The 26,622-nt window shown below is 39.8% G+C and overlaps 1 protein-coding gene across 2 annotated transcripts in view; it reads left to right on the top strand.

Annotated features, from left to right (window-relative positions):
• The first annotated feature begins 4,279 nt into the window (after positions 1-4,279).
• sh3gl3.S (SH3-domain GRB2-like 3 S homeolog) overlaps positions 4,280-26,622 on the top strand; it is a 24,147-nt gene continuing 1,804 nt past the window's right edge. The window contains 8 exon segments of one of the 2 annotated variants that reach the window (NM_001094999.1): positions 4,280-4,470; positions 16,675-16,743; positions 16,856-16,928; positions 18,237-18,380; positions 18,644-18,777; positions 20,394-20,552; positions 24,675-24,778; positions 25,811-25,935. In NM_001094999.1, coding sequence (NP_001088468.1) covers positions 4,426-4,470; positions 16,675-16,743; positions 16,856-16,928; positions 18,237-18,380; positions 18,644-18,777; positions 20,394-20,552; positions 24,675-24,778; positions 25,811-25,935 — 853 coding nt within the window. In that variant the 5' untranslated portion in view covers positions 4,280-4,425. 2 annotated transcript variants of the gene reach the window in all.

Genomic DNA, 26,622 nt, shown 5'->3' with positions numbered 1-26,622 from the left:
AGTAACTGCTAGTTCAGGGGTATTTTGAATACAGATAAGATTTCTGCAGGCTAAAGTGCATTTTACAATGCCACATCTAGATGTTGAGGGATTGGGGGACATAGTAAGAAACATGTTATGAAATGGTGACTTGGAACATAAATATTTGAATCACAAGGGATCCCAGATCATAGGACAAAATCTGTAAAACAAGTCAATTTGTCATATTTCTGCCATTTTAGAGCTGCTTCTATGAGTAGTTTACCCCTAGCAATCAATAAGGCTAGTACAGAACTTTTGTTCTATTAATAATTAGATTATAAGAACACAATCCCCTCCCTTCCCCATTTGTCGTGACTGTTTTGTTAGCAGGAGTCCATTTTGCAAGGATTGTCTTGTTGAGCCACAGGTGAGTGGCTGCCAGATAGGAGCCGATGTGTTGTGTACACAGGTAACAAACAAGGGAAAGTTGTGCTCACCACTATTTTTTAAAACCATTAGGCGGGGGTGCAATGAGGGTGTGACCACAAAATACATATAGTCAAATACAAGAGTCCTCTGCACTCAACCCATTATCAATATATTTAAGACAGAGACATTTTGTGCATACTGCTACTGAAAAATGCCTTACCCTTTAAACAAAACAGGGATTGTTTGTCCATATATTGCAATATATTTAAGCTGGCCAACTACGTCAAAGTCATCCCATATCTGGCCAGTCCTATGCTCAATTTTCATTTGATTCATTAAGAATTCTATTGCTTCATTATACATTTTACAAAGGGACTACGTTTTACCTGCAACTTACTAGCTGCTTTCAAAGTAAGACTCCCAAACTTGGCTGCCCTTTTATTAGACACCAGTGGGATCACCTGACTATAGCTGGGAAGGCCAGACTGGCCAGATATGGGATGACTTTGACGTAGTTGGCCAGCTTAAATATATTGCAATATATGGACAAACAATCCCTGTGTTGTTTAAAGGGTAAGGCATTTTTCAGTAGCAGTATGCACAAAATGTCTCTGTCTTAAATATATTGATAATGGGTTGAGTGCAGAGGACTTCTTGTAGTTGACTATATGTATTTTGTGGTCACACCCTCATTGCACCCCCGCCTAATGGTTTTAAAAAATAGTGGTGAGCACAACTTTCCCTTGTTTGTTATAGTTATACAGGAGCAGTGACCAGCTCCATGTTGTAGCTCCCACCCTTCCCAGCTATAGTCAGGTGATCCCACTGGTGTCTAATAAAAGGGCAGCCAAGTTTGGGAGTCTTACTTTGAAAGCAGCTAGTAAGTTGCAGGTAAAACGTAGTCCCTTTGTAAAATGTATAATGAAGCAATAGATTTCTAAATGAATCAGATGAAAATTAAGCGTAGGACTGGCCAGATATGGGATGACTTTGACGTAGTTGGCCAGCTTAAATATATTGCAATATATGGACAAACAATCCCTGTGTTGTTTAAAGGGTAAGGCATTTTTCAGTAGTAGTATGCACAAAATGTCTCTGTCTTAAATATATTGATAATGGGTTGAGTGCAGAGGACCTCTTGTGTACACAGGTAACACAAAAACGAGACTTCATGAAAGGAAGAAGTCCTGTTGAATGAAGATTATTATTAATGTTAAATATGAAGGCAGCAAGATTCTGGACAAGCGTAAGAAATACATAAGTCCTTTTAGCAGGCCAGTAGTTGAGGCAGGAAAGTCTGATAGACTGGCAAAAAAAGGTCTGGGCAGGCAGCTAGCAAGGAAAGTTCAATAGACAGGCTGAGGTCAGGGACAGGCTGAAGACAGAGGAAACTCCAATAAAGAGGTCAAGGTCAAAGTAGGACAAGGAAGAAGAAGAACCTGAGGTGAGTTCCACTGAACACCAATGTGTTTTTTTAAAAAAAACAATGTGTTAAACCCCTGGCCACCAATGTAATATTTTAATACTCTATAGGCCCCTAGCCAGCAATGTTTATTTAAAATATTCTATGGGGCCCCTGAACACCAATTTTTTCAACTTGTAAGGGGAGTCCCTGGCCACTAAAGTTATTTTTTTTTTTTTATAAGAGACCCCTTTGTATTGTATTTTGTATTTTTAACTTGTAAGTCCTGGCCACCATTTTTTTAAATTCTCTATGGGGCCCCTGACCACCAATGTTTTTTATTAACTTGTAAGGGGGGCTGCCCACCAATTTTATTTTTACTTGTAGGGGGACCCTGGCCACCAATGGGTTTTTAGCGCCCATTTTTGTGTGAGAAGGAGGTTGCACAAGTGGAACAAGAAGAAACAAAGTCCTTAACGTCCTTTCGAAGAGAGGACCACCAAACAAGGGGAGATAAAAGTTCAGTAGTCTTTCTTATTCCAGGATGGCCAGCTTGCTTGGAATTATGGGACTGAGAAAGGATGGTGTGGCAAAGTTCAGGAGGAATAAAGGCTACTCCCAAGGGAGTATCCGAAGGAGCAGAAGATTGTGCTGTTAACAACTGAGAGGCCATGGAGGGAAACAAAGCAGCCACAATCTTAGCTGGAGGCACAATGGGTTCAGGATCCTCGGAAAAATGAGCTTCATGAATGAAGCTTCTGGAAAATACATCCGTTTTCTTAATTCTCAAACCAGGACGGAAAGTTGAAATGGGAGAAGAAGAGTGCCCATCAAGCTTGTCTGGGATTAAGAAGTTTAAGTGTTTGGATGTATTCAAGGTTCTTGTGGTTTGTGAAGATTGATACTGGCACAGGGGAACCTTCCAACAGATGTCTCTAGGGATGTTGTTTCACCGTGGAAACGCCGACCATAGACTTGTATGGCAGCATGCGTCAAAAAAAAAAATTAATTCGCTGCACAACAAAAAAATGTTGCCGCCCATAGACTTTAATGGGTGTCGGCGACAATTCGCGGCAGTAAATTTTTGGCAAAACGAAACAGTTCAAATTCGCCCATCCCTAGATGTCTCCACTCTTCTAGAGACAATGTGACTGTTAACAACTCAAGATTTCCCACGTCATAGTTCTGCTCTTATAGTCACTGACTAACTCAGAGCTGCAAATCAGGAAGTAGTGTTCTGGCTATTATGTTAGACATCCAGTCACTCCAGTGAGGGGACATGTACTATGCACCTTCCCCAACTAGGATTGCCACCTATCCGGTTTTGACCCTGACAGCCTGGTTTTTTGAAGGGCTGTCCGGGTCAAAAATGCCTACCTGGTTTTCCAAATTAGGAAAGCCGTGCACAGGATTCCCTATGATCAGGGTCCAACTGGGCTGCTGTCTCTGGCCCCCTCTGACCCTCTCCCACTCCCGCATGCACTCGCTCGCACCTTTCAACTTTTTCATCTAGGCTCAGGGCAGCAGTGTCGGGGAGCGGGGCTGGGCCCACGAGAGCCGGGCCAACTGGGTTTTTTCCCGATGTCCCGCTGGCTCAGTCTGGCGCTGCCTATGATTGATGCAGTGATCGGCCAATCGCAGATCACAATGTAATAGCCCCATGCACAGAGTTAGATGGGCCAAAAGGCCATGCTGCACAGAGACACAACACAGAGGCCTGTGCACATTTGCAGACAGTCAAACAAAGCATGAAAAGTGCAAAAACAATGGGCCAATTGGGACCTCTATTTTTTTCTTTTTACACTTTGCTTCATAAATGAGGCCTATAGAGGTCATCAGATGCAATAGATGAAATATAAAAGTGGTGGATGCAGTAACCAAAATAAGGAAATGGGGTGATTTCAGGGGAAAAATGTATTCTGGATCTGTATATTTAATAGTTTAAGCCCATTTGGGTTACATCTGGATTATGAATTATGAAGTACAATATGTAGATACATTAATTTTGGAACATGATTATAGTCTTTTTGGTTTTTATTTTAGATGAAAAGGACAGAAGCTTGCTGATAATAATTGGTATCTTTTGTAACATTTATGTGGATATTGATCAAAATTTAAATGAGAGTAAAGTGGGCACTAGATGGCACTAGACACAAAAGTATTTTCAGGAAATGGTTATATGTGTTATATGCTTGGCAAAGAGCTGTGAAGGTCTGATATGTTGCTTTCTGTGCCCATGAAGAATTAAGGCATTTAAACAATAGTGCATAAATCCTATTAGAAGTGGGTGCACGAGGAGAGCATAAGACTGGGCCTCACAAGGAGTGTGGATCAAAAATGAGTGTAACTCCAAACTACAGTAAAAACATATAGTTTAACCCCTCCCCGCTCATCTGCATATGAAGCTATGAGCCAATCACACAGAAGGAGCATGTTATTGCCTTCAGAACGTGTTGCTGCTGCTGCTTGTCAGTGCTGATGTGGGAGCAGCTGTGAAGTGAAGGGCCTGGGGCTGTGTGAATTCATTGTAGGCAACATTCACACACACAGGGCTCTGACATACACGCCTCGCTTCTCTACTCCTTCAACCATCTCCAGAAATCCAGGCTGGGCTGTGGCACGCTCATGTGAGGATGTCAGTGGCAGGACTGAAGAAGCAGTTCCATAAAGCAAGTCAGGTAAGGGATGAGCCTGGCTCTCATTGCCACTACATTGTGACAGTGTACATTGTGGGATATATACTGCTGGGCTTCCATCCAGTACCTGGGTATATACTGCTGGGCTTCCATCCAGTACCTTGGTATATACTGCTGGGCTTCCATCCAGTACCTTGGTATATACTGCTGGGCTTCCATCCAGTACCTGGGTATATACTGCTGGGCTTCCATCCAGTACCTTGGTATATACTGCTGGGCTTCCATCCAGTACCTGGGATATATATACTGCTGGGCTTCCATTCAGTACCTGGGTATAAACTGCTGCGCTTCCATCCAGTACCTGGGTATATACTGCTGGGCTTCCATCCAGTACCTGGGATATAAACTGCTGGGCTTCCATCCAGTACCTGGGATATAAACTGCTGGGCTTCCATCCAGTACCTGGGTATATACTGCTGGGCTTCCATCCAGTACCTCGGAAATATACTGCTGGGCTTCCATCCAGTACCTGGGATATATACTGCTGGGCTTCCATCATCTGGGGCAAGTGTTAGGGGAGGGCAGAGAAGCAATGTAATAGCTTTGAAATCAACATTACCCTTCCCTGCCATAGTATAGTGACACCTTCTGCCTATTCACTGTCTCAGTGAGTGCTATTAATCATACTGCTGCCGAATCAGTGCTGGGAGCTATAGTTCAGCTGAAGGAGCTCAGGTTTGGCATCCCCAGTGTATGGCTGCTGATTAAAATAACACTGCTGCTGGCTGGCCTTGCTCACCACCTAATCAATAGATCATCAATAATACACTCTTATTGTACATAGTTGTTAGACAGATGACAGTAATTTCACAAGCTGATGTGCAAAGGACGTAGGCGTGTAATAGTGTTTCTATAATACCAGGCACCACCTTTAAGAAATGAAGCTGTTATTTTCGGTGTATCTTCTGTTTATGTCAGATGGTATGATAATTAGAGTTCACAGTGCTGCTGTTGTCTGGCGTGATTTTTTTTATATATTGGGTCCGAAACTGTGTATGCATGTAACACCCAATATTCTATTTGTGTATTGGCATGAATAAGTCACTTCCAAGTGTTCCATTCCAGGATTCAGGCCTGCAGGGGTTGCACAGTACCCAAACAACTATGATATGATGCTTCTTATGCTCCTCTGTTGTGAGTCAGTGCCACATAAATCTAGAAAATAATTAGTGTCATCCATTGGTTCCATATACCACCAATTATTAGCTATAGATTGGGGGTCGCCAAACTATTTTACCTGTAAGTCCCATCCAAATGTAAAAAAAGTTGGGGAGCAACACAGGCATGAAAAAAGTTCCTGGGGGTGCCAAATAAGGGCCTTGATTTGGTAGACCATATGTGGACAGGAACAAGCCAGAAATGTAAAAATAAGCACCTGAGCTGGTAGTAACATCCAAGGGGTCAGTGAGCAAAATGTTATTAGCAAGATCATATTAAAATTACACTGCCATGCAAAGGAAAACTATGGAGATTTTAGGCAGGCTGTGGGCCTCCACTTTGACAAACCTAATCTTAGGGGCAAATTTAGTAATATTCAAAGTGGGAATCCTAAAAAGTTCTCAACCACTGCAGGTTTATCACAATGACTAACTGACATTTAGGATACTGTCCTTATGAATGTGTTTGTCAGAATGTGTCTTACTGCTTTAAAGGGGTTTTTCACCTTCCAAACACTTTTTTCAGTTAAGTTGTTTTCACATACTTTTTTCAGTTGCTTTCCATTTTTTTATTTTTTATCGTTTTTCCAAAATTTCAAAAATGGTGTTTCAGTCGGGCAGATCAGTATCAAGGTGCAGATTCTAAACTGTTACAAATTTGATACATTTAGTGACTACATTAGTTGGTATATTTCTAAGCAGTATCTGTGGAATATTAGCAACTATTGTATCAGTTCTAACAGCTGCCTGTAATCAAACTCAGCAGAGACAAATATAAAAAATGTATCAATTTAGAACAGTTACAGAGTCGGTGACCCCCCCCCCCAGAGAAGAATTAAACTTTACATTTCAATATCAGAAAAACGATCACAAATAGAAAATAGAAAGTAATTGCAAAAAGTATTTATTTCTGTTGAACTCTCTGAAACCAATTCCAAGTTTTGAAGGTGAACAACCCCTTTAAATAGTTGAACATTATTCTCTTCTATGGGATGTTAGAGCTCAACTGAAAAGCATTGCTCTAACACCCCATCTAGTTCTCAATCCCCCATAATTGATTTAACGCAGTGCAAGTTATTAGGGGGACTAATGATTTGAAAACACTCTTTTCAGTGCTGGAGCAAATCATTCTAACGTGGCAAAGAGCTTGCTAAATCGTTTAGGATTTGCAATATTACTGCACAAAGGATGTCCTTTAAAAATTCAACTTTATTAGTCCCTTTAAGGGGTTGTTCACCTTTAAATTACCTTTTAGTATGATGTAGAGAATAATATTCTGAGAACAGTTGCAATTGGTTTTCATTTTTTATTATTTGTGTTTTTTTTTAGTTGTTTAGCATTTTATTCAGCAGCTCTCCAGTTTGCAGTTTCAGCAGTCTGGTTACTAGGGTTTAAATTACCCTAGCAACCGTGCATTCATTTGAACAAGAGACTGGAATATGAATAGGAGAGGGCCTGAATACAAACATGGGTAATAAACAGTAGCAATAATAATATATGTATAGCCTTACAAAGCATTTGTTTAAAGATGGAGTCAGCGGGGCTAATTTATCAACACTGAGCAAATTTGCCCATGGGCAGTAGCCCATAGCAACCAATCAGTGCTTGGCTTTTTTCAGGCAGAAGAAGAAGAAGGCAGATAATTTAAAATTTAAAAAAAATAAATAAATAATGAAAACTAATTGAAACGTGCCATTTCTAAGGCACGTTTCAATTAGTTTCAACCTAATTAGTGTGCGCACAAAAAGTGTCAGCCGTGATGGTTTTAATGGACTAATACAGCTATGTTTTTATTGGACATCCTACTGGTCGCCTGTTGTGTGAAACCATCTTGTAATTGAAGTCTTTTGCCAAGCAACGGATGAGGGGCTTTATGCACCCACACCTCCCTTCAGCAGCAATGAGCCTATGATATATAGTCAGTGTTTGACTTTGCCTACATGATTCACACTTTGCACTTTGTATTTTTTACACCTGGGTCATTAATTGTATCTGGGTATGTCCTGGTAAACTATTATTTGACTTTGCTTTTAATGCAGGCGGAATGCAATTACCTAATTCTTTAATATACTGACTAGGTTAACTTAAAGGGATACGGTCATGGGGAAAAAAAAAAATTTTCAAAATGAATCAGTTAATAGTGCTGCTCCAGCAGAATTCTGCACTGAAATCCATTTCTCAAAAGAGCAAACAGATTTTATTATATTAAATTTTGAAATCTGACATGAGGCTAGACATATTGCCAATTTCCCAGCTGCCCCAAGTCATGCGACTTGTGCTCTGATAAACTTCAATCACTCTTTACTGCTGTACTGCAAGTTGGAGTGATATCACCCCCGCCCTTTTCCCCCCCAGCAGCCAAACAACAGAACAATGGGAAGGTAACCAGATAGCAGCTCCCTAACACAAGATAACAGCTGCCTGGTAGATCTAAGAACAACACTCAATAGTAAAAACCCATGTCCCACTGAGACACATTCAGTTACATTGAGAAGGAAAAACAGTCAGAAAGCATTTCTCTCCTAAAGTGCAGGCACAAGTCACATGACCTGGGGCAGCTGGGAAATTGACAATCTGTCTACTCTAGCCCCATGTCAGATTTCAAAATTGAATATAAAAAATCTTGTTTGCTCTTTTGAGAAATGGATTTCAGTGCAGAATTCTGCTGGAGCAACACTATTAACTGATTCATTTTGAAAAAAAATTTCCCATGACAGTATCCCTTTAATTTTATACATTACAGTTTGTTTTCTGTTGCATTATTTATGGGAGTAACATTGTTGTACTGGGGAACAACACCAGCTGCCGTTCGTATATATAAATGCAGATATGCAAAGAAATAATAACATATACACAGTGTGAGTAATGGCTTCTTACGATTTCTTTATGAAAACATATATAGATGATTTACCCTCTCAATATATAGGGGAGCACATTTTATCCCTGCTTAGGTGTTAAAATTGTTACAAGATTTCTCTGCCGTTTCCTGTTATATCAAGTGTTTTGCTTCTTATTGTGCAAATGTTGTTTACTGTTCTGCCTGTGTTTATATCCCTGAATATGTGGTAGGCCTAGGGAATTCTTCTCTGTGTGTTCTGATTTCACCCTTGTGTCTTGCAACATGCCATGGAACAGCTGTGAATCTGAAACATGAATAGACACTTGCCAATGTTATCCATCAGGGGGAATATGGCCTACTTACTATTCTTACTAAGCTAAAAGAGAGCTGGGACTTACTGTATATAGCAGAGAAATCTGGACTAACGGGATCCTTGTTAGAACATCAAATTTGGACTAAAACACAATGCTGCATCTGTCTATTTTAAAGGAGATGTTCTGTCAGCTGTGATGTGTAAATAGAATTGTTGTTGAAAGTGTCTGACTGTTTATATTCTATGCACTGGTGGTTCTGACTCGTGAATCAGTGTAACAGAAGGCAGCTGATTAAGAGACCTGGAGGGGAACTGACTTCTGCTACATCGTTTCAAGACTAATGAACCAGAAGTTAGTGCAGAGAACACTAACTATTACTATTCTATTAGGTTTCTTGAATAATTTTCTTCTGTTATACAAAGATTTTTTTTTGGGGGGGGGGGAGTCAATCCTTTCACCTGTCTATGTAATATGTAATATGGTTTGATGTAATATGGTTTGATGACCTCCATAGTGCTCTTTAAACAACAGCCTGGGACCAAAGTCTGCTCATAGTGCTTCCCATTAAAGAAAGTGACGTGTGATCCACTGGAATTTAGCCTATGGGGCATACAGTATTTATTATGCTTTGTAAAACAGTTGTAATGTAGGGTATCCCAAACCCAGAACTAACCCCAAGGACCCGGTTTCGGCTCACTCTTCTGCCTATAGCACCCGTCTTTGGCTTCTGGGTCTTAATGCGAGAGGCTTCTGGAGATGCAAATATATTTTTAACTTTGATTAATAAAGTAATTTTTTAACTAATACTTTTGGCCCTGTGGATTCCTCTGAGTGCCGGATAGCCCTGGTTTTCTTGTTGTATATCCGGGTTTGCCCCTCCCTAAAGCTGGGGGTCTGCGGCTGGTGCACCTGAACCACAACATCTACTCGGTGAGCTATTTACATTATGTTCTGGAGCACCTTTTTTCCCTTACTAAATGTGAGAGGACCAAGGAGAGAGTTCTAGGCAGGCTAGGGAACTGAACGTATAGTAGAAGAACGGAGAACCAGAAGCGTTCGATGGTCAGGCTGGGTCGGAACCAATTGGGCAATACAGTCCAAGATCGGTAGGCAGAGGCGTAGTCGGGGTCACAGGCCAGGGTCAGAACCAACAATATACAGTACAAAATCTGAATTTGCAGAGTGGTCAGTAAACAGACAAAGGTCGATAACCCTGAGGAAGTGCCAATCACGGAGGCACGAAATGCGTAGGTTTTGAATTAGCACACCCACTGTGATTATGACTCCGCACTGTGTGACAAAATAAAGCCGGATTTATATTATCATTGGTGTTCCCTTCATTGTATGGCCAGTGCTGCAAGTGAGGATCGTTTTCAGTTTGACTAAAGGTTGGTACAGGCACCAAAATAGCAGTAGTCAGGAACAGGCAAGGGTCAAGAACAGAACAGAATAAGCACACCCAGGAACTATGAAAATAGACCTTATGTTGGGCAATAAGTTGTAGGTAAAGGGCCCTTAAAATATTTGAAACTTGCACAGGTGTGCCTGCCGCACCATTGGACCACGAGGCACCATTACATTGGTGTAAAAAACTGTGTAAAATGAACGGCAAATTTATCAAGGTGTGCATACTTTTACTCCATGAGAACGCCACATTTGCTGCTGTTATTTGACTTTGCTTCCAAAGTCGATGTGTTGTGTATTATCCCGCTGTTTTTTACACAGCATAATAAATGTGTCCCTGTATGTCATAGACTTTAATCAACAAATAGCGCACATAAAGTTGGACCACATTGAATAGAATAAATAGGTTTGCTGGGAAACTTAGATCACATGCAGGGCAACCGGATTACTTGTTTGTGTTCTTACTGCATCCATTTGTTTTAATGCAGGTGTGGTTAGTTGAAAGCAAAGTGTCATATTATAGAACAGATAGCCAGAGTAAACATTACTGTATCCCTTTTAACTAATGCAGCACACTCTTTTGTGGACTTGCACCTGATCCCATTCCCACCCATCAATATTACTTCCAGCAGACTTACTATTTTAGACTCAAAATTATGTGTACATTGACCTTAGTTACAAATGGTATTGTGCCCATACTTATAGGAACAGTAACACCAAAAAAATGAAAGTGGTTTGAAGGAATGACAATATAATGTACTGTTACCCTGCACTGGTAAAACTATAGTTTATATAAACAAGTTGCTGTATAGCCATGGGAGCATCCATTCTAGCACAGGATACACAGTAGATAACAGATACGTTCTGAAGAATCCCATTGTATATTACAGAGCTTATCTGTTATCTGCTGTGTATCCTGTGCCTTTCCCCCCTTTTCAGCTTTGAATGGCTGCCCCCATGGTTACACAGCAGCCTGTTAATATAAACTATATGTAGTCTTTCTGAAATGAACACACCAGTTGTACCAGTGCAACGCAAAAGTACATTCGATTGTCTTTAAACACTTTCATTAGTGTTACTTGTTCCAATAAGTGCTTTTCAGATTGTTCACCAGAAATAAAGATTTTTTGCAATTACTTTTGATTTTCTATTTGTGATAATTTTTCTCATACTGAAGTGTACATTTTTATTTTTCACCTTCTAAAGCAGCTCTGGGAGGGGGTTCACTGATTCTGTAATTGTTCTAACTTGATACATTTAGTTGATACATTTGTTATCTTTGTCCCTGCTGAGCAGAATCCCATGAGTTTTATAAAGGCAGCTGTTAGAATTGATACAATAGTTGCTAATATTCCAAAGACACGGCTGATCAATGTATCAACTCATGTAGCCACTAGTAATGAGTGAATGTGTCCTATTTCAATTAGCCGAAAAATTGGCGAAACTGCAAAAAAAGATTAGCGAAATGGCGAAAAATTTGCATTGAAGTCAATGGGTGTTTCTGCATGCAGCTATTTTTCTCACTCCAAATGCATTAAAGTCATTGGGGCGTTTTTTCTTATGGTGACTTTTTTGTCCTAATGCATTAAAGTCAATGGACGTTTTTTGTAGGAATGCACAGAATCCAGGATTCGGTTCGGGATTCGGCCTTTTTCAGCAGGATTCGGCCGAATCCTTCTGCCTGGCCGATCCAAATCCTAATTTGCATATGCATTTTAAGGGAGGGGAGGGAAATTGCGTGACTTTTTGTCACAAAACAAGGAAGTAAAATATGTTTTCCCCTTCCCACCCCTAATTTACATATGCAAATTAGGATTCGGATTCGGTTTGGTATTCGGCCGAATCTTTCGCAAAGGATTTGGGGTTAGGCCGAATCCAAAATAGTGGATTCGGTGCATCGCTAGTTTTTTGTGCACAGTTTTGTGAAAAAATTTGCACATGACGAAATGCGGAATTTCGCCGTGAATCCATGGCTGGCGTATAAATTCACTCATCACTAGTAGCCACTAAATGTATCCAATTGTAACAGTCCAGAATCTGCTCCTGGATCACTGAGCTGCCAGACTGAGACACCAGAGACACCAACATTAAACTTTAAACTTACGTTTTGGAAAAATCATAAAAAGTATGAAAAGCAATTGAAATAAGTCTTTATTTCTGGTGAACTTTCTGAACTAAACTAAAAAAAAAAAGTGTTTGGAAGGTGAACAACTCTTTTAAGCCATACAAATTTTGCATGTGCTTCAACGTGAATGAAGGCAGTTATATTGAAAATGTCAGTGTTAGAATTTCAGTGTCAAAATTACTTCTGCATCCAATTGTTTTTGGAGTATGATGCATCAGTTGATACAGACTGATGGGGGAACCCTGGAACTATCTTTGAGGTGGCAGTAACTGCAGGGCTCCCTTGGATGTATCAGTAGGCGCAATATACGTGATTCAGCTGAACAGACTGGTGGGCCACATCAGTGCCACTATAGGAAGAGCTCTCACTTGACTCTGTTTTTGCCTAGCTCAGATGCTATTGCACATATGTGTTTTCCTTTGCTCTGACCTGTGATGACAAGTTAATAGCAGAAAAACAGAATTTTATGATATGTGCCAGCAAGATTTTTGCGACGTGTAGCAGATCAACAGCAAAAATATTTGATGGTAGAAAACAAAATTCTGCAAGGGTCATTTCCATACAGAAAATGACAATGTATGAAAAAGTCAAGTGTTGGGAACAAAGTATTTATTGTTAGGAATGTATCCTTGGCCTGTGAATACTGAGCCCTTTTGTTACACACAATGTGCTCAGCAGAAAAGTTGTATTAGAAATGTAGAATTCGGGTGCCTGGTGCGAGGTGGCTCACCCGCTGCTTAACTGACTCTCTCTTCTCAAGGATTTCTTACAATCATTCCCCTACTAAAAAAGTCAGGTGACTTAGTATGTCAGGCTGTTTAAAGACTGCCTTTAATAAAAGATGCAAACATAACAAAAACTGTAGGGGGTTATGGAAGGAAAGGCATACAAAGCAGGAAGCGGTAGTGAGTAGATAGCAGGGGTCAGGATGCAGAAGGTGGGCAAAACAGGAAATAGGACAGAGGAGAGAACACATGAGTACAGCACAGGGAAGAGAAAATTAAGGCAAATAGGCAGAAATGATTAAAATAAAATGTGGGTTTTGGGTATCATTGGAATATAGCTACAATAGTGGAATAAGAATAAGGTTAAAAGAAGTAAAATTGCAATAAACAGATTAATACTTATTGAAAGAAACTCCAGTAGGGTGGTACAGTTAATAGAAGTAAATAGAATCTGAAAACTGAAAAAATTACCCACCACAGCCCCCCGCTCCAGACCCCCGCTCACCCATATCCCAAAATGTAAAAAAATCATTGATGGTCAGACAGGGCCCCCCCTACAACATAAAACAATCGCTGGTGTTCAGGGCCCCTACATATTAAAAAACATTGATGTCAGAGCCAGCCCCTCCAGCACATTCAAAAACATTAGTGCCAGGCCCCCCAACACATTGAAAAATTATTGGCACCAGGGCCCCCAGCACATTAGAAAACTTTGGTTCCAGGGCCCCTACACATTAAAAAAAACATTAGTGCCAGGGTCCCTGGTCTAAGGTTTTTTGGTGGGCCCCTGGGGGTCCCAGTCCGACGCTGCAAGTGTCAGAACCTATTGGGTTAATTGGTGTTCAGGGGTTTAAGATAAAATAAGAATGTTGGTGTTCAGTAGTGGAACTTGCATTCAAAGTTTGGCAGATGGCTTTCTTCCCCCTCAGCAGGCGGTCTTCTTCATTCTTCTCCCACTTTTTTTTTTCGTTTCCGGCAAAGCTTCTTCATTCTTTGAAGCGGTTTCTTCTGCAGCACAGCCGGCCCCCCTTAAACCTAGAAACTCAAATTATTTTCCAGGCCCCCAAAATGCTTAGAGGTTGACTTATTTTACCAATATTTATTGAAACTGTATATGAATTAGGGCCCTATACCTCCTGGGCCCCTCTGCAGCCACAGGGTCTGATCTGCCAGGGAAACCACTTCAGAGAGAGAGAATTCCATAAATCCGCTGCACTCAATATCCTACAACTCTCTCTGTACCCAGCTGTTAGTTTGAATGTTTGTGGTTAGGAAAGTTTAATATATATGATGCACAGTAGTAGAGGCTGATGAAACCTTCCCTGATAAGCACTGTGTAACATATTGGTACTATAAAAATAAAGCATAAGAAATGACCTAGGGGCACATTTACTTAGGGTCGGATATCGAGGGTAAATTAACCCTCGATATTCGACCGTCAAAGTAAAATCCTTCAACTTCGAATATCGAAGTAGAAGGATTTAGCGATATTCGTTCGATCGAACGATCAAAGGAATAATCGTTTGATCGAACGATTAAATCCTTCGAATCGAACGATTCAAAGGATTTTAATCCATCGATCGAACAATTTTTCTTCAATCAGAAATTGTCTAGAAAGCCTATGGGGACCTTCCCCATAGGCTTACATTGGTGCTCGGTAGGTTTTAGGTGGCGAAGTAGGGGGTCGAAGTTTTTTTTAAAGAGACAGTACTTCGACTATCCAATGGTCGAATAGTCGAACAATTTTTAGTTCGAATTGTTCGATTCGAAGTCAAAGGTCGAAGTCAATTCTATGGTCGAAGTAGCCAAAAAAATACTTTGAAATTCGAAGTATTTTTTATTCTATTCCTTCACTCAAACTAAGTAAATGTGCCCCCTAGTGTCCTCTGGGAAGACGAACTGCCAAATAAGGATCTGTTTATCGTATGCGCCTCCTATACATTTATATGACATAAATCTTACTTAATAACTTCTTCTGTACAGCCTGACTTCAGAGCTCAGATGCCTATAGTTAATAGTATACTACTTTTAGAAATAGAGGAAAAAACAATAGTAAATACCCCAGATTAGTCGGTATTTACCCCTGATACCTCCTCCCCAAAGTTCAGCAGCTCTTAGCGATAAAAAATAAAAGCCAAGTATGCAGTGTTTCCATGCTATATATATATTTATAGTTCAGTCAAGGAAGTATGTATTGATAATAAGGACAATTGCAGTAGAGGTATGAAAAGATTTAGACTATAGTTCAGTTCATCCTGGAAGGCTAGAGGAAGTATCCCCAGGCCCTGGGGTGCATACAGACAAATGGTACTGAGGTTATTATACTGACCATGGAAATGGATGGGTTTCCTATACCTAACACCTGAGTGATTATTACAGCTGATTGTTATTGTGTTCCCTCTGAGAGTAAGGCCTGTGTAATATGGATCAAGCCAAAGCAGTAAAGAAGTTAAAGGAACAGTAACACCAAGCTTATATTTTATCTGCTGTGTATCCTGTGCCTTTTCTACTTTTTCAGCTGTGAGTGGCTGCCCCCATGGCTACACAGCAGCTTGTTTATAGAAACTATACTAGAGTTTCTGAAGCAAATACACCAGTTTTATTAGTGCAGGGCAACAGTACATTATATTTGCATTCCTTTAAAACACTTTACATTTTTGGTATTACTGTTCCTTTAAATGCTGTTTTAAAGAAGAGCTAGAAAACACTTCTCTACAATTTGTTAGCGTTGGCCAACCTGAGTGAGAGATTTGGGTGTAACACTCGCTCTGATGGGAGTAGCAAGGCTTTCCCCCAAAAAACATTCTAATAGAAGGTTAACTCGTAGTGTAACTAGCGTAACTCACTGCAAATTCAATTCAGTGTCCCAAAAACTGAAAATGTGACCAGTTTTAACGGCAGGTTTTGCAGCAGATTATTATTGTTCATTCTGATGATGCTCACCAAGGATTAACCCTCTAAGGGGGTTATGTAATAAAAGGCACTAAGTTTGCCCAGGAGCAGAAACTCATAGCAACCAATCAGCAGGTAGCATTTACTGGTCGACTGTTTAAAAGCAAACATCTTCTATGTTACTGCTCCTGGGCAAACTTTGTGTATGTTATTACATATGAGTGAAAAATGTTAGCTGCAACCTGCAACCATTATCTCATGTGCATGCAAAACGGCAATTTAGGCACAAAACGCATCAGGCAAATTATGCAACAATTAAGATGAATTTCGGGGAAAACATGCTGCATTGTAGGTAAAAAACATAAATCTATGCATCTGAAAATTGCACTTTGAATAGTGCACTGCATTTGTAAACGATTTGAAGTTGTGGAAATATCTAAGACAGTAAAAGAACAGAAACCCTTAACCATCATTTTTTTCAGGCCTTGATCAGCATACATTGCTTTGAGCCCCTGGGGTGGGAGTGGGGCAGCCCCAGTGTATTCGTCTTTATGTAGCAAGAGTTGAGATAATACTTACGTTTTTGTTTAGCATTTTAAGGACAAAATGATGCAATTATGGAATGTTGGAATTCCAATGAACCCTGGGGTCTTGTTGTATAGTTGGTTACACCTAGAATTCCTCACACTGCTGCAAGCAATTATTAATATCACTTTGTGTTTTCTTGCAGCTGTTCAGTGAGAAAATCAGTGGAGCAGAAGGAACAAAACTCGATGATGACTTTCAGGAGATGGAAAGAGTAAGAGAAAATCCTGTTTTGTTCATGAATATGATCTGCTGTGCAGTTTCACAGAATATTGTTTATAGGTTGAGACTGTATTTTAGTTTCCCCGTGTGTTTTTCTCTTTTAGAAAATTGACATCACTAATAAGGTTGTTGCAGAGCTTCTCTCAAAAACCACAGAGTACCTGCAGCCCAATCCAGGTAATGTAATGGAAGTCAGGGAGACATGGTGCTGTAAATGAGGACTAGATTGTATAAAGCTAGCCCATCATAGGAGGGTTAGATAGGTGAAGGGCAGCTAATATTAGACTCCACTGAGAAGTAGTGTGCCCTAAGTGACAACCAGCAGAGAACAGGGATTAGGTTAGGTCTAAGGTACTGGCCATTCCCTTGATGTGTAAGAGCAGGGGCACTGGTACTGGAGAAGGTGTGTAAGTACTACCCTTACAATGACTGTTGTTTATTTTACCCATTAAGGAGACTCTTAGTTTGCTCTAAATATTTTTTTTCACCAAAATAAATTCCTGCTACTGTATCATCAACCAGTGACCCCAAAATTATTATTATAAAGTGCATGTATCAGCTTGGAGACACTTTCTTCCAATAGATTCCATAGAGAATCATGTGTACTTGTTCAACCCAGAGAGCAGCAGGAGGCTAACAAAAATAGCATTACATTACTGTAGGCCCAAGCAGATATCAGTTATATATTACCCTGTAATCTGGTGAACGGTCACACTTCTATGCTCTTATCGGTCTAGAAAATGCTGAATGATTAAGGCCCATTAATTAGAGAATTCGGTTAGATATGAAATATAAAAAATGTGGGTCTATAGCAGTGATCCCTAACCAGTAGCTTGTGAGCTACATGTTGCTCTCCAACCCCTTGGATACTGCTCTCATGTCCTCAAATCAGGTCCTTATTTTTGAATTTCAGGCTTGGAAGCAGGTTTTAATTGCATAAAAACTAAGTATAGTGCCAAGTAGAGTCTCCTGTAAGCTGCCAGTCCACATAGGGGCTACCAAATAGCCAATTGCAGCCTTTATTTTGCACCCCAAGGGGCGGTTTCATGCTTGTGTTGCTCTGCCCTGGTCCATAGAGTCCCACTGACTGCGCAAAGGCATGTTAATGTAATGAAAAAGGAAATAAAGGAGCTTCACTCCTTCCTTAGTGTAGTCTCCCTACCTGGAATACCTACATGTTGATTCTGATACACACTAGCATAAACATTTGAATTTATAATTGCAAAGAGCAAGAATGCATGCTTTTAAACACTATTCACAAGGGTACTTGTAACAGTAAACACTGGTCTATACTTGCATATTGCACCTCAATACCGTTTCATTAATCTTTGTTGAATAAGGGACAAAGTACAGGCAACACATACATAAGGGAGCTGTAACTTCAAGGGTTCCCATTATGTGTGGCACCTACAACTCAGCAGACTTGAACCCAGTGCATCACTACATCACAACAAACACATTGACGCTTGAATGTTATATTTTCAGCATACCGAGCCCGGCTGGGAATGTTGAACACCATGTCCAAAATCCGAGGACAAGTGAAAACTACAGGATACCCACAGACAGAAGGATTACTGGGGGACTGCATGCTTCGTCATGGGAGAGAATTAGGGGAAGAATCGGAATTTGGTGAGAGACTGCTTTGGAAAGAAAGATTCTTATTTCATAAAGGAAAAAGCAAATGCATTTTTTATTAGACAAAAAAAACATTTTTTGGGTTGACATCCTTTTCACTACAATAAATCATCTTCTGAAGGTTAAAATAGTGTGCAACATGCTGTTAATGTGTGTAAGGCCTCCTCCCTTTCCAATAGCGAAGGACAAGATGCTTTTCACTCTGTCTTTTAATTGTTTGCAAACAGCTTATCAAGCAATTCTTCTTTTTAATCTAGGATGTGCTTTGCTAGATGGCGGAGAATGCATGAAACAGATGGCAGAGGTGAAGGACTCGCTCGATATTAATGTCAAACAAAACTTTATCGATCCTCTACAGTCCTTACAAGACAAGGATCTTAAAGAAATTCTGGTAAATATCTCTGGGATGTTTTCATTAAGATTTGAACTAGAGAAGGATTCTGACTAGTTTGGGCTTATTTCCTATTTGACAACTTTATCAGGAAAGTCTTACTGAATTGATACATTTATGAAAGGAGATAAATGTGTCAATTTTGACATGTTTGACAGGTATGAGGGTGTCAGTACAAAGCATCAGTATATCAGCAGCACCCCTATCCAAATCTCAGCAGCAGCACTGAGTATAAGAACAGCCCTATCCAAATCCTTAATTCCTGATCAAAATGGGGAGAAATTATTCTGAGAATTATTTTCCATGCTAGGACAAGTCATTCCAACGCAGAAACGAAATTGCTAAATGGAGAAAAGATAATGATGGTTTATAATCTAAATGCATTGGTAACTACTCATCAGTAAACTACTGATTACTGATAAATTGGCCAAATAGTAACATGTAGGCGGTTATACCCTCCAATTACTTTCCCCACACTAAACCACATGAATTTCTTATAACTTTATTGCTTCCAGAGATCAGGGTTCCAACATGTGCTAAACACTTTTCCAGTAAATGATCAATGTGTCATACATACTCCAGCAATCCCAGAAACAGTTTAGGTGGGGATCTGTCTCCACATTCTCCTATACAAGGCAGAGCCCACAACACCAGCTTTACCAGGCTCTCTCTGATAGGACTCTAACAACAATCTCGACTCTAACAACAATTTGGTGCCTAAAGTACCGCTGGGGTACCATTCATGACATCTTGTCTGATAGCTGTAGATCTTCTTTCCCATGAAGCACACCTGCTTCAGTGCTCCATCCTCCTCACCTACCTCTGGTGGCCAAACACTTAGGGGCACATTTACTTAGCTCGAGTGAAGGAATAGAATAAAAAATACTTTGAATTTCAAAGTATTTTTTTGGCTACTTCGACCATTGAATTGGCTACTTCGACTACGACTTCGAATTGAACGATTCAAGCTTAAAATCTTTAGACTATTCGACCATTCGATAGTCCAAGTACTGTCTCTGTAAAAAAAACTTCGACCACCTACTTCGCCACCTAAAACCTAACAAGCATCAATGTTAGCCTATGGGGAAGGTCCGATCGTTCGATCGCTAAAGCCTTCAACTTCGATATTCGAAGTCGAAGGATTTAACTTCAACGGTCGAAGTCAAGGGTTAATTAACCCTCGATATTCAACCCTAAGTAAATGTGCCCCTTAGAGCAAACTCATTTCTAACATAACTCTACATTACCACCTAGTGGTGGAAAATACCAACACCTAACAAACAACAAAGACCTGCATTTGTTCTGGACCATTTCTGGAATAGCCAGGTTACTCTTCACTTTCCCCCTCTCAGCAATCTCCCTCTCTACATACAGCTTTGTGTCAATATAAACTGCATAAGAGAAATGAGAAAAAGAGAAATGCCTATTATTTATCATTATGGAGAGCTCTGTACATGAATTATTTGATAGCTGACAAGAACTCTTAACAATGGGATATTATGAATTGTGGGCAGAATTAGGTGCTGGTAAGTTTCCTATTTGAGTATGAACTGCAGAGTTATGATTTCAAGGAGATGTCTTGCCTTCAGCCATTACTGATATTTTCTGCTTTGCAGTACCATTTAAAAAAGCTGGAAGGACGTCGTTTAGATTTTGACTACAAAAAGAAGCGCCAGGGGAAGATCCCGGATGAAGAAATCAGACAAGCGGTGGAGAAATTTGAAGAGTCCAAGGAACTAGCAGAAAGGAGCATGTTTAACTTCTTGGAAAATGATGTAAGACTATTAACAGGCTGTAGAGATTCTGCTAACAAATGGTTGTTTTTGCATTCAGAGGGGAGTATATGAGTCTCTGCTCAACATATATTAGTGTAGGCGACATTGTGTTATGTTCTATATACCTTTAAACAACAATTATTTTATGATGATTAGAACATTGACAGCTACAAACGTCTTCCCAGTAATACAGAGTTACATATGCTGTCTCTAGGCTAGGCATTTATTCTTTTCCATAAATTGTTTCTCTCAAGTAATTATGGTGCCTGTTTATTATTTCCCACCACATAAAGGCTGAGGCACAACCTCATTGGAGGTAGCAAGAGCTTAAAGAGACAGCAGACCCAGCGGCTGCTGGTGTATATAGAGGTTCTTGGCTGATATGCTTGTTCAGTATACACAATACTTGTACAAATATATCTTCTTTAAAAAGGTTTTGGGGGATAGAGGGAGCCTTATAAAGATTGTGGCCATTGAATGGCTGAACAATAGCAATAAAAGTATACACAGTAATCCAGTCTTATTAGGATTGACTATTAACTACAGATAATAAAGTCTACATGGCATACTGATCCCATTTGTATGTTATTCAAAGTCACATTCAGGTCTGCGATGCAAAATTTGACCCAGAGAGGCCCAAACAGCCTCCACCAGCTTAATAAATAGTGACTGTCTATGGCATTTTACAGCAGCCAGCCTGCCATTTGCTACAATCCACAGATTGAACCTGGAAATAAATCTGTGCTAGTGATGGTCGAATTTGGGACGTTTCACTTCACCGAAAAATTCGCAAATTTCCCGCGAAATTCGCGAAATGGCGGAAAACTCGTGAAACGGTGCTGGTGTCTGGTTTTTGACGCAGGCGTCAATTTTTTTGACGCTGGAGAATTTTCGCAGCGGTTTTCCAAATTTATTCGCCAGCAGGAATCAATTCAATCAATTCGCCCGTCACTAATCTCTGCATTTCAGTACATTGTTAATTCTTCTAGAATACAGTGGTGTCCAAGCAGCTGGATCTTATCAAAGCTTTAATTGTACCGTGCAGCAGCAGTATAAAACTTATACAGTATGTTCATCTAGCAAGCTCATCACTCCATTCTCCCCATCCCATTCTTCTCTCATTTCCACTTGCATTATGAAATCTAAGGGCCCCACAAATAATGCAATGTATGTGCTGATTATGCCTTTCTAAAGGAACAGGCTGATTTATAAAAAAAAGCTGTGTATCACAGATGATGCAAGAAGAATAATGGTGTTTATCAGGATGTTCCAGGAACATTTTTTAGCATTTTACTCCTTCTAGTGTGAGTATGTAGAATTGCAAGTTAGATGCTCAGATCCAGTGTTTCATCAATGTATAGTGTATATGTATATCTGTTTATTTATATAGTGTTACTGGTATATGCAGTGCTTTACAGACAGGGTAACTAAAGTCATTTACAGTAGTTATACAATTTCATAATTTCGACAGGTCTGAGCAAATTTCAACAATAGTTTGGTCAAGGTTGATGTGCTCTAAATGGAAAACTGTGCTGAATTAAACATTACCAACCAAGTTAACTAACTTGGAAAAAATTATAATTTAGCCATTTTTAAATGCTTTTAAAAAAAGGGCACTTAAATGGCAAAAAAAAATGCTTAATAGCACAAAGTAAGCTGCCCACCTGAACATTATGGGGGACATTTACCTAGGGTCGAATATCGAGGGTTAATTAACGCTCGATATTCGACTGTCGAAGTAAAATCCTTCGACTTCTAATATCGAAGTCGAAGGATTTTGCACTATTCCTATGATCGAGCGTTCGAAGGAATAATCGTTTGATCGAACGATTAAATCCTTCGAATCGAAGTTCGAACGATTCGAAGGATTTTAATCAATCGATCAAAGGATATTCCTTCGATCAGAAAATTGTTAGGAAGCCTATGGGGACCTTCCCCATAGGCTAACATTGGCCTCGGTAGGTTTTAGGTGGCAAACTAGGGGGGGTCGAAGAATTTTTTAAAGAGACAGTACTTCGACTATCGAATGGTCGAATAGTCGAACGATTTTTAGTTTGAATCGTTCGATCCGAAGTTGAAGGTCATAGTCGAAGGTCGAAGTAGCCCATTCGATGGTCGAAGTAGCCAAAAAAAAACATTCGAAATTCGAACTATTTTTCCTCTATTGCTTCACTCGAGCCCCTACATATTATTACATTGCCCAGTTTTGTGTGTTTGAATGATGCCATCTGGGGGATGTCTGCAACCATCCTTTCCTTCTCTGGCGACTGGTTAAAACATGCTAAGTACTTGGACAAGGAATAGAATTGGATTGCTGAGCAATAAGAGACGTCTATAAAGCTAGGAAATAGGCAGCTTTCATTAAAGGTTTACTGTCATGAAAATAAACTGATTTGTACCTGAAAGCAATCTTCAACCTTGAGTAAAACACAGCATTTCCGTACTTATTCTAAATATACACAACGGGATCAAATACCTAGTACATTTTGTTTGCACTTACTACACTGCTGTCTGGTAATGCCTGTTACTGATGAGATTGGAAGAATAAGAAAGCCTTGAAGCAGCAAAGTATACAGTTAAGCTACACAAATAATGCTTATATGATATAATGAGAATAAATCTGCTTCTAGAAGCCCAATAGCACACCCTGACCACTCTCCACGGTTTCACCACTCATTGCTTGCTGTGGTACGGATCAGCACTAGTGATAAGCACATATATTTTTACCAGGCATGGATTCACGGTGAAATTTTGCATTTGGCAATCTGCAAATTTTTTCACTAAACCGCTGCAAGAATCCGCTGTGACAAAATAGTCGCAGAGACAAAAAAGTCGCAGTAAGAAAAACGTCTGTTAACTTTAATGCATTTGAAGTGAGAAAAAATTGTCACATGCATACAAATTTGTCGCCCATTGACTTCAATGCATTTCGCAAATTTTTTGACGGATTCACTCATCGCCAATCAGCACCCTTTCAACCAATTGTAAGCAAATTAAATGAAAACCCTGCACAGTAAAGCAAATGCAGCTTCGGAATCACCCCTGCATAGGGGCATCAATTTGGGGGACCTCCACTGTGAGATAAAAAAATTCCAGGGGAAAATCTTGGGTCACCCACAGCTCCCCGCTGGTTTTATTCTACCCAAAATCACAGGTGACCTGCAGCACAATCAAAATCACGGGCCACCCATGATAACCTGTAACAAGGGCCCACCTCTTTAACCTCTGTAGTTACACCACTGGCCCTGCATGTTTATTGCATCAGTGTAGAATAAAGATGACGTACACTGAATGCCGAGGTAGTCCTGACTGTGTAGGGAGCTTATTTGTCCATGTATAAGCCTAATACAACAACTTTTCCAACTGCTCTATGATCAGGATAGATTGGAAAATCTCTTGGGACACTGACTGCAGTGGGTAATGGATACTTTCCTCTCTGGACAAGTCTGCACAGAGCCCCTATTTCATCTGGTCTCTGACCCACAGTCCACATAATCTAATCAGTCTAAAACTTTTTGGTGTAAGGATAGTGTATTACACCACTAATAAGCTATAGCAATATCTCTCTAGTTGGTCATCTTTTTTCTATAGTTTTCCAGTCATTTTTCTGACTCTTTTCAGCTTTCACTGGCAACCAGAAGAAAATGATTGCTTTTGTGAGGGTGCAATTTAATTGTTACTTTTTATTTCTTATCTTGTATTCAAGCCTTCTCCTCTTCATATTCCTGTCTCTCATTCAAACCACTGCCTGGTTGTTGGGTAATTTAGATCCTAGTTGCTGAAATTCCAAACTGGAGAGTTTCTGCACCAAATAATCTAAAAAAAAAAACAAAAAACATGAAGACCAATTGCAAATTGTTACAGAATATCTCTCTCTCTATGTCATACTAAATATTAATTTAAAGGTGAACAACCTCTTTAAGATATTAGCCTAGCCTGTGTTCCAAGGAATACAGGGAGCAGAGAGGTGAAGGCCAAGGCCTCATCCCTGTCGCTCCTACATTCCTGGCTTGGTGTTCATAATATCATGTACGGGATGTATAATTTAACGTAAAATATCACAAATGCACCTTAGTGTTACTTTTCTGGGATTGTGTAATGACTGCTGTCTCCTTATTACAGATAGAACAGGTCAGTCAACTGTCTGTATTAGTAGAAACAGCTTTGGACTATCACAGACAGTCTGCTCAGATTCTTGAGGACCTACACAACAGGTTACACAACAGGTAAGCCACTGGTAAGCCACTGGTAAGCAATGCTTTTCAGCAGTGGTGGTGTGATGTAATAATGCACTCACACAAAGCGAGGATTGAAGAATATCAGATATTTCCTAGAACTTACATTGAAATCCTTTCAATGCTTTGAGTTTCCCATTTTTGAAAAACAGAAAAGCTGCACCAAGGTGCCAGAAAATGCCTTCCACAGACTTACACTTACACATTTTCAGATGTCTGACAAGCCCTAACACTCAGACAGGTCTTGGGGTGGGGTTTTACATTAGACTCCGACGATATAGGCACTTATGTGTAGGTGTGCTTTGTTAGCTTTTATCAAAGAAGTATCATTTTGATTCAGATTTTATAGTACAGGTATGGGACCTGTTATCCAGAATGCTCGGGACCTGGGGCTTTCCGGATAACATATCGTTCCATTATTTCGATCTCCATGCCTTAAGTCTTCTAGAAAATCATGTAAACATTAAATAAACCCAATATACTGGTTTTAATCCCAATAAGAATGAATTATACTGTATCTTAGTTGGGATCAAGTACAAGGTACTGTTTTATTATTACAGAGAAAAAGGAAATTGTTTGGATAAATTGGAGCCTATGGAAGATGGCCTTTCTGTAATTCAGAGCTTTTGGGACACGTATTTCCGGATAACAGATCCTATACCTGTAATAGTTGACAAATGACAAATGAAAATTCTTCCAGCAATAATTTCACTCTCTTAACCTCCCATTAACACTACCTACCCAGAAATCTTCTGACTGGGTCCTACATAAACAAGATTTGTGTTATCAACATGGTGCCAAGGAGCATTTTGCTTCCTGTACAACTACACTCAACCCAATTTGTTTGTATCTGTTGGCAACCACAGAAAGTTGTTTCCTATTACACCTAAAGTGATGGAGATGCTCCTATATAGATACTAGAAGCTCAGCTGGCACTGCATCATGGGGAGAATGGGCTCCTCTGAGACAAAATCCCACTATTTACATTCAAGTGCTGACACCAGTGTTCTGTTCTGTTCACAGAATTAATACAGCCTCCAGCCGACCAAAGAGGGAGTTGCAACACAGATCAATCATTGCAACCCTGGAGTCAAATGAAAAGCTACACCACAATGGGATTCCCAGCGACTCGCCAGTCAAGCCATCAGGTAAAGGTGTTGAATCAGTTTGCTCTAAATTGTTAATAATTTGATGATTTGTCCAACGATCAATAATTTAGAACAAACTGACTTCCTTTTTGGGGACACCCAGCTTTCAAGGCATTGGATGAAATTTAGGTTTAGGTCTGCCAAGTTCTTTGGTGTTTTTGTAAGCTCTGTAACCTACACATTAACAAAGATCTTTTGAAAATTCATGGTGTCCACAACTTTTAAAATAGTTTAGTAATCTCAAAGCAAACTCGACTAGAAATGCTACCTTTTATGACTTGACCTTTCATATGAGGCAAAATCTACCAAAGTGCTTAAAAAGTAGGGATGCACCGAATCCACTTTTTTGGATTCGGCCAAACCCCCAATATTTACTTATAAATGGCAATAATTACTTAAATATTCATTCCAATTTGGTAAGATTCCTTAAAGGGGAAGTAAAGTCTAAAATAGAATAAGGCTAGAAATGCTGTATTTTGTATACTAAACATAAACATTAACTTACTGCACCACAAGCCTAATAAAACAAATGATTTATGCTTTCAAAATTGGCAATAGGGGGTCACGGTCTTGTAACTTTGTTAAATATCTTTGCAAGACCAAGACTGTGCACATGCTCAGTGTGGTTTGGGCTGCTTAGGGGTCATTATCAAAACAGCGTAAGTCAAATAATATCTGCCAGAAGCA

The sequence above is a fragment of the Xenopus laevis genome, chromosome 3S (assembly GCF_017654675.1).
Source record: "Xenopus laevis strain J_2021 chromosome 3S, Xenopus_laevis_v10.1, whole genome shotgun sequence".
NCBI lineage: Eukaryota > Metazoa > Chordata > Amphibia > Anura > Pipidae > Xenopus > Xenopus laevis.
Note: the sequence above shows the minus strand (reverse complement) of the source record. Positions and strands in the feature narration are given on the sequence as shown.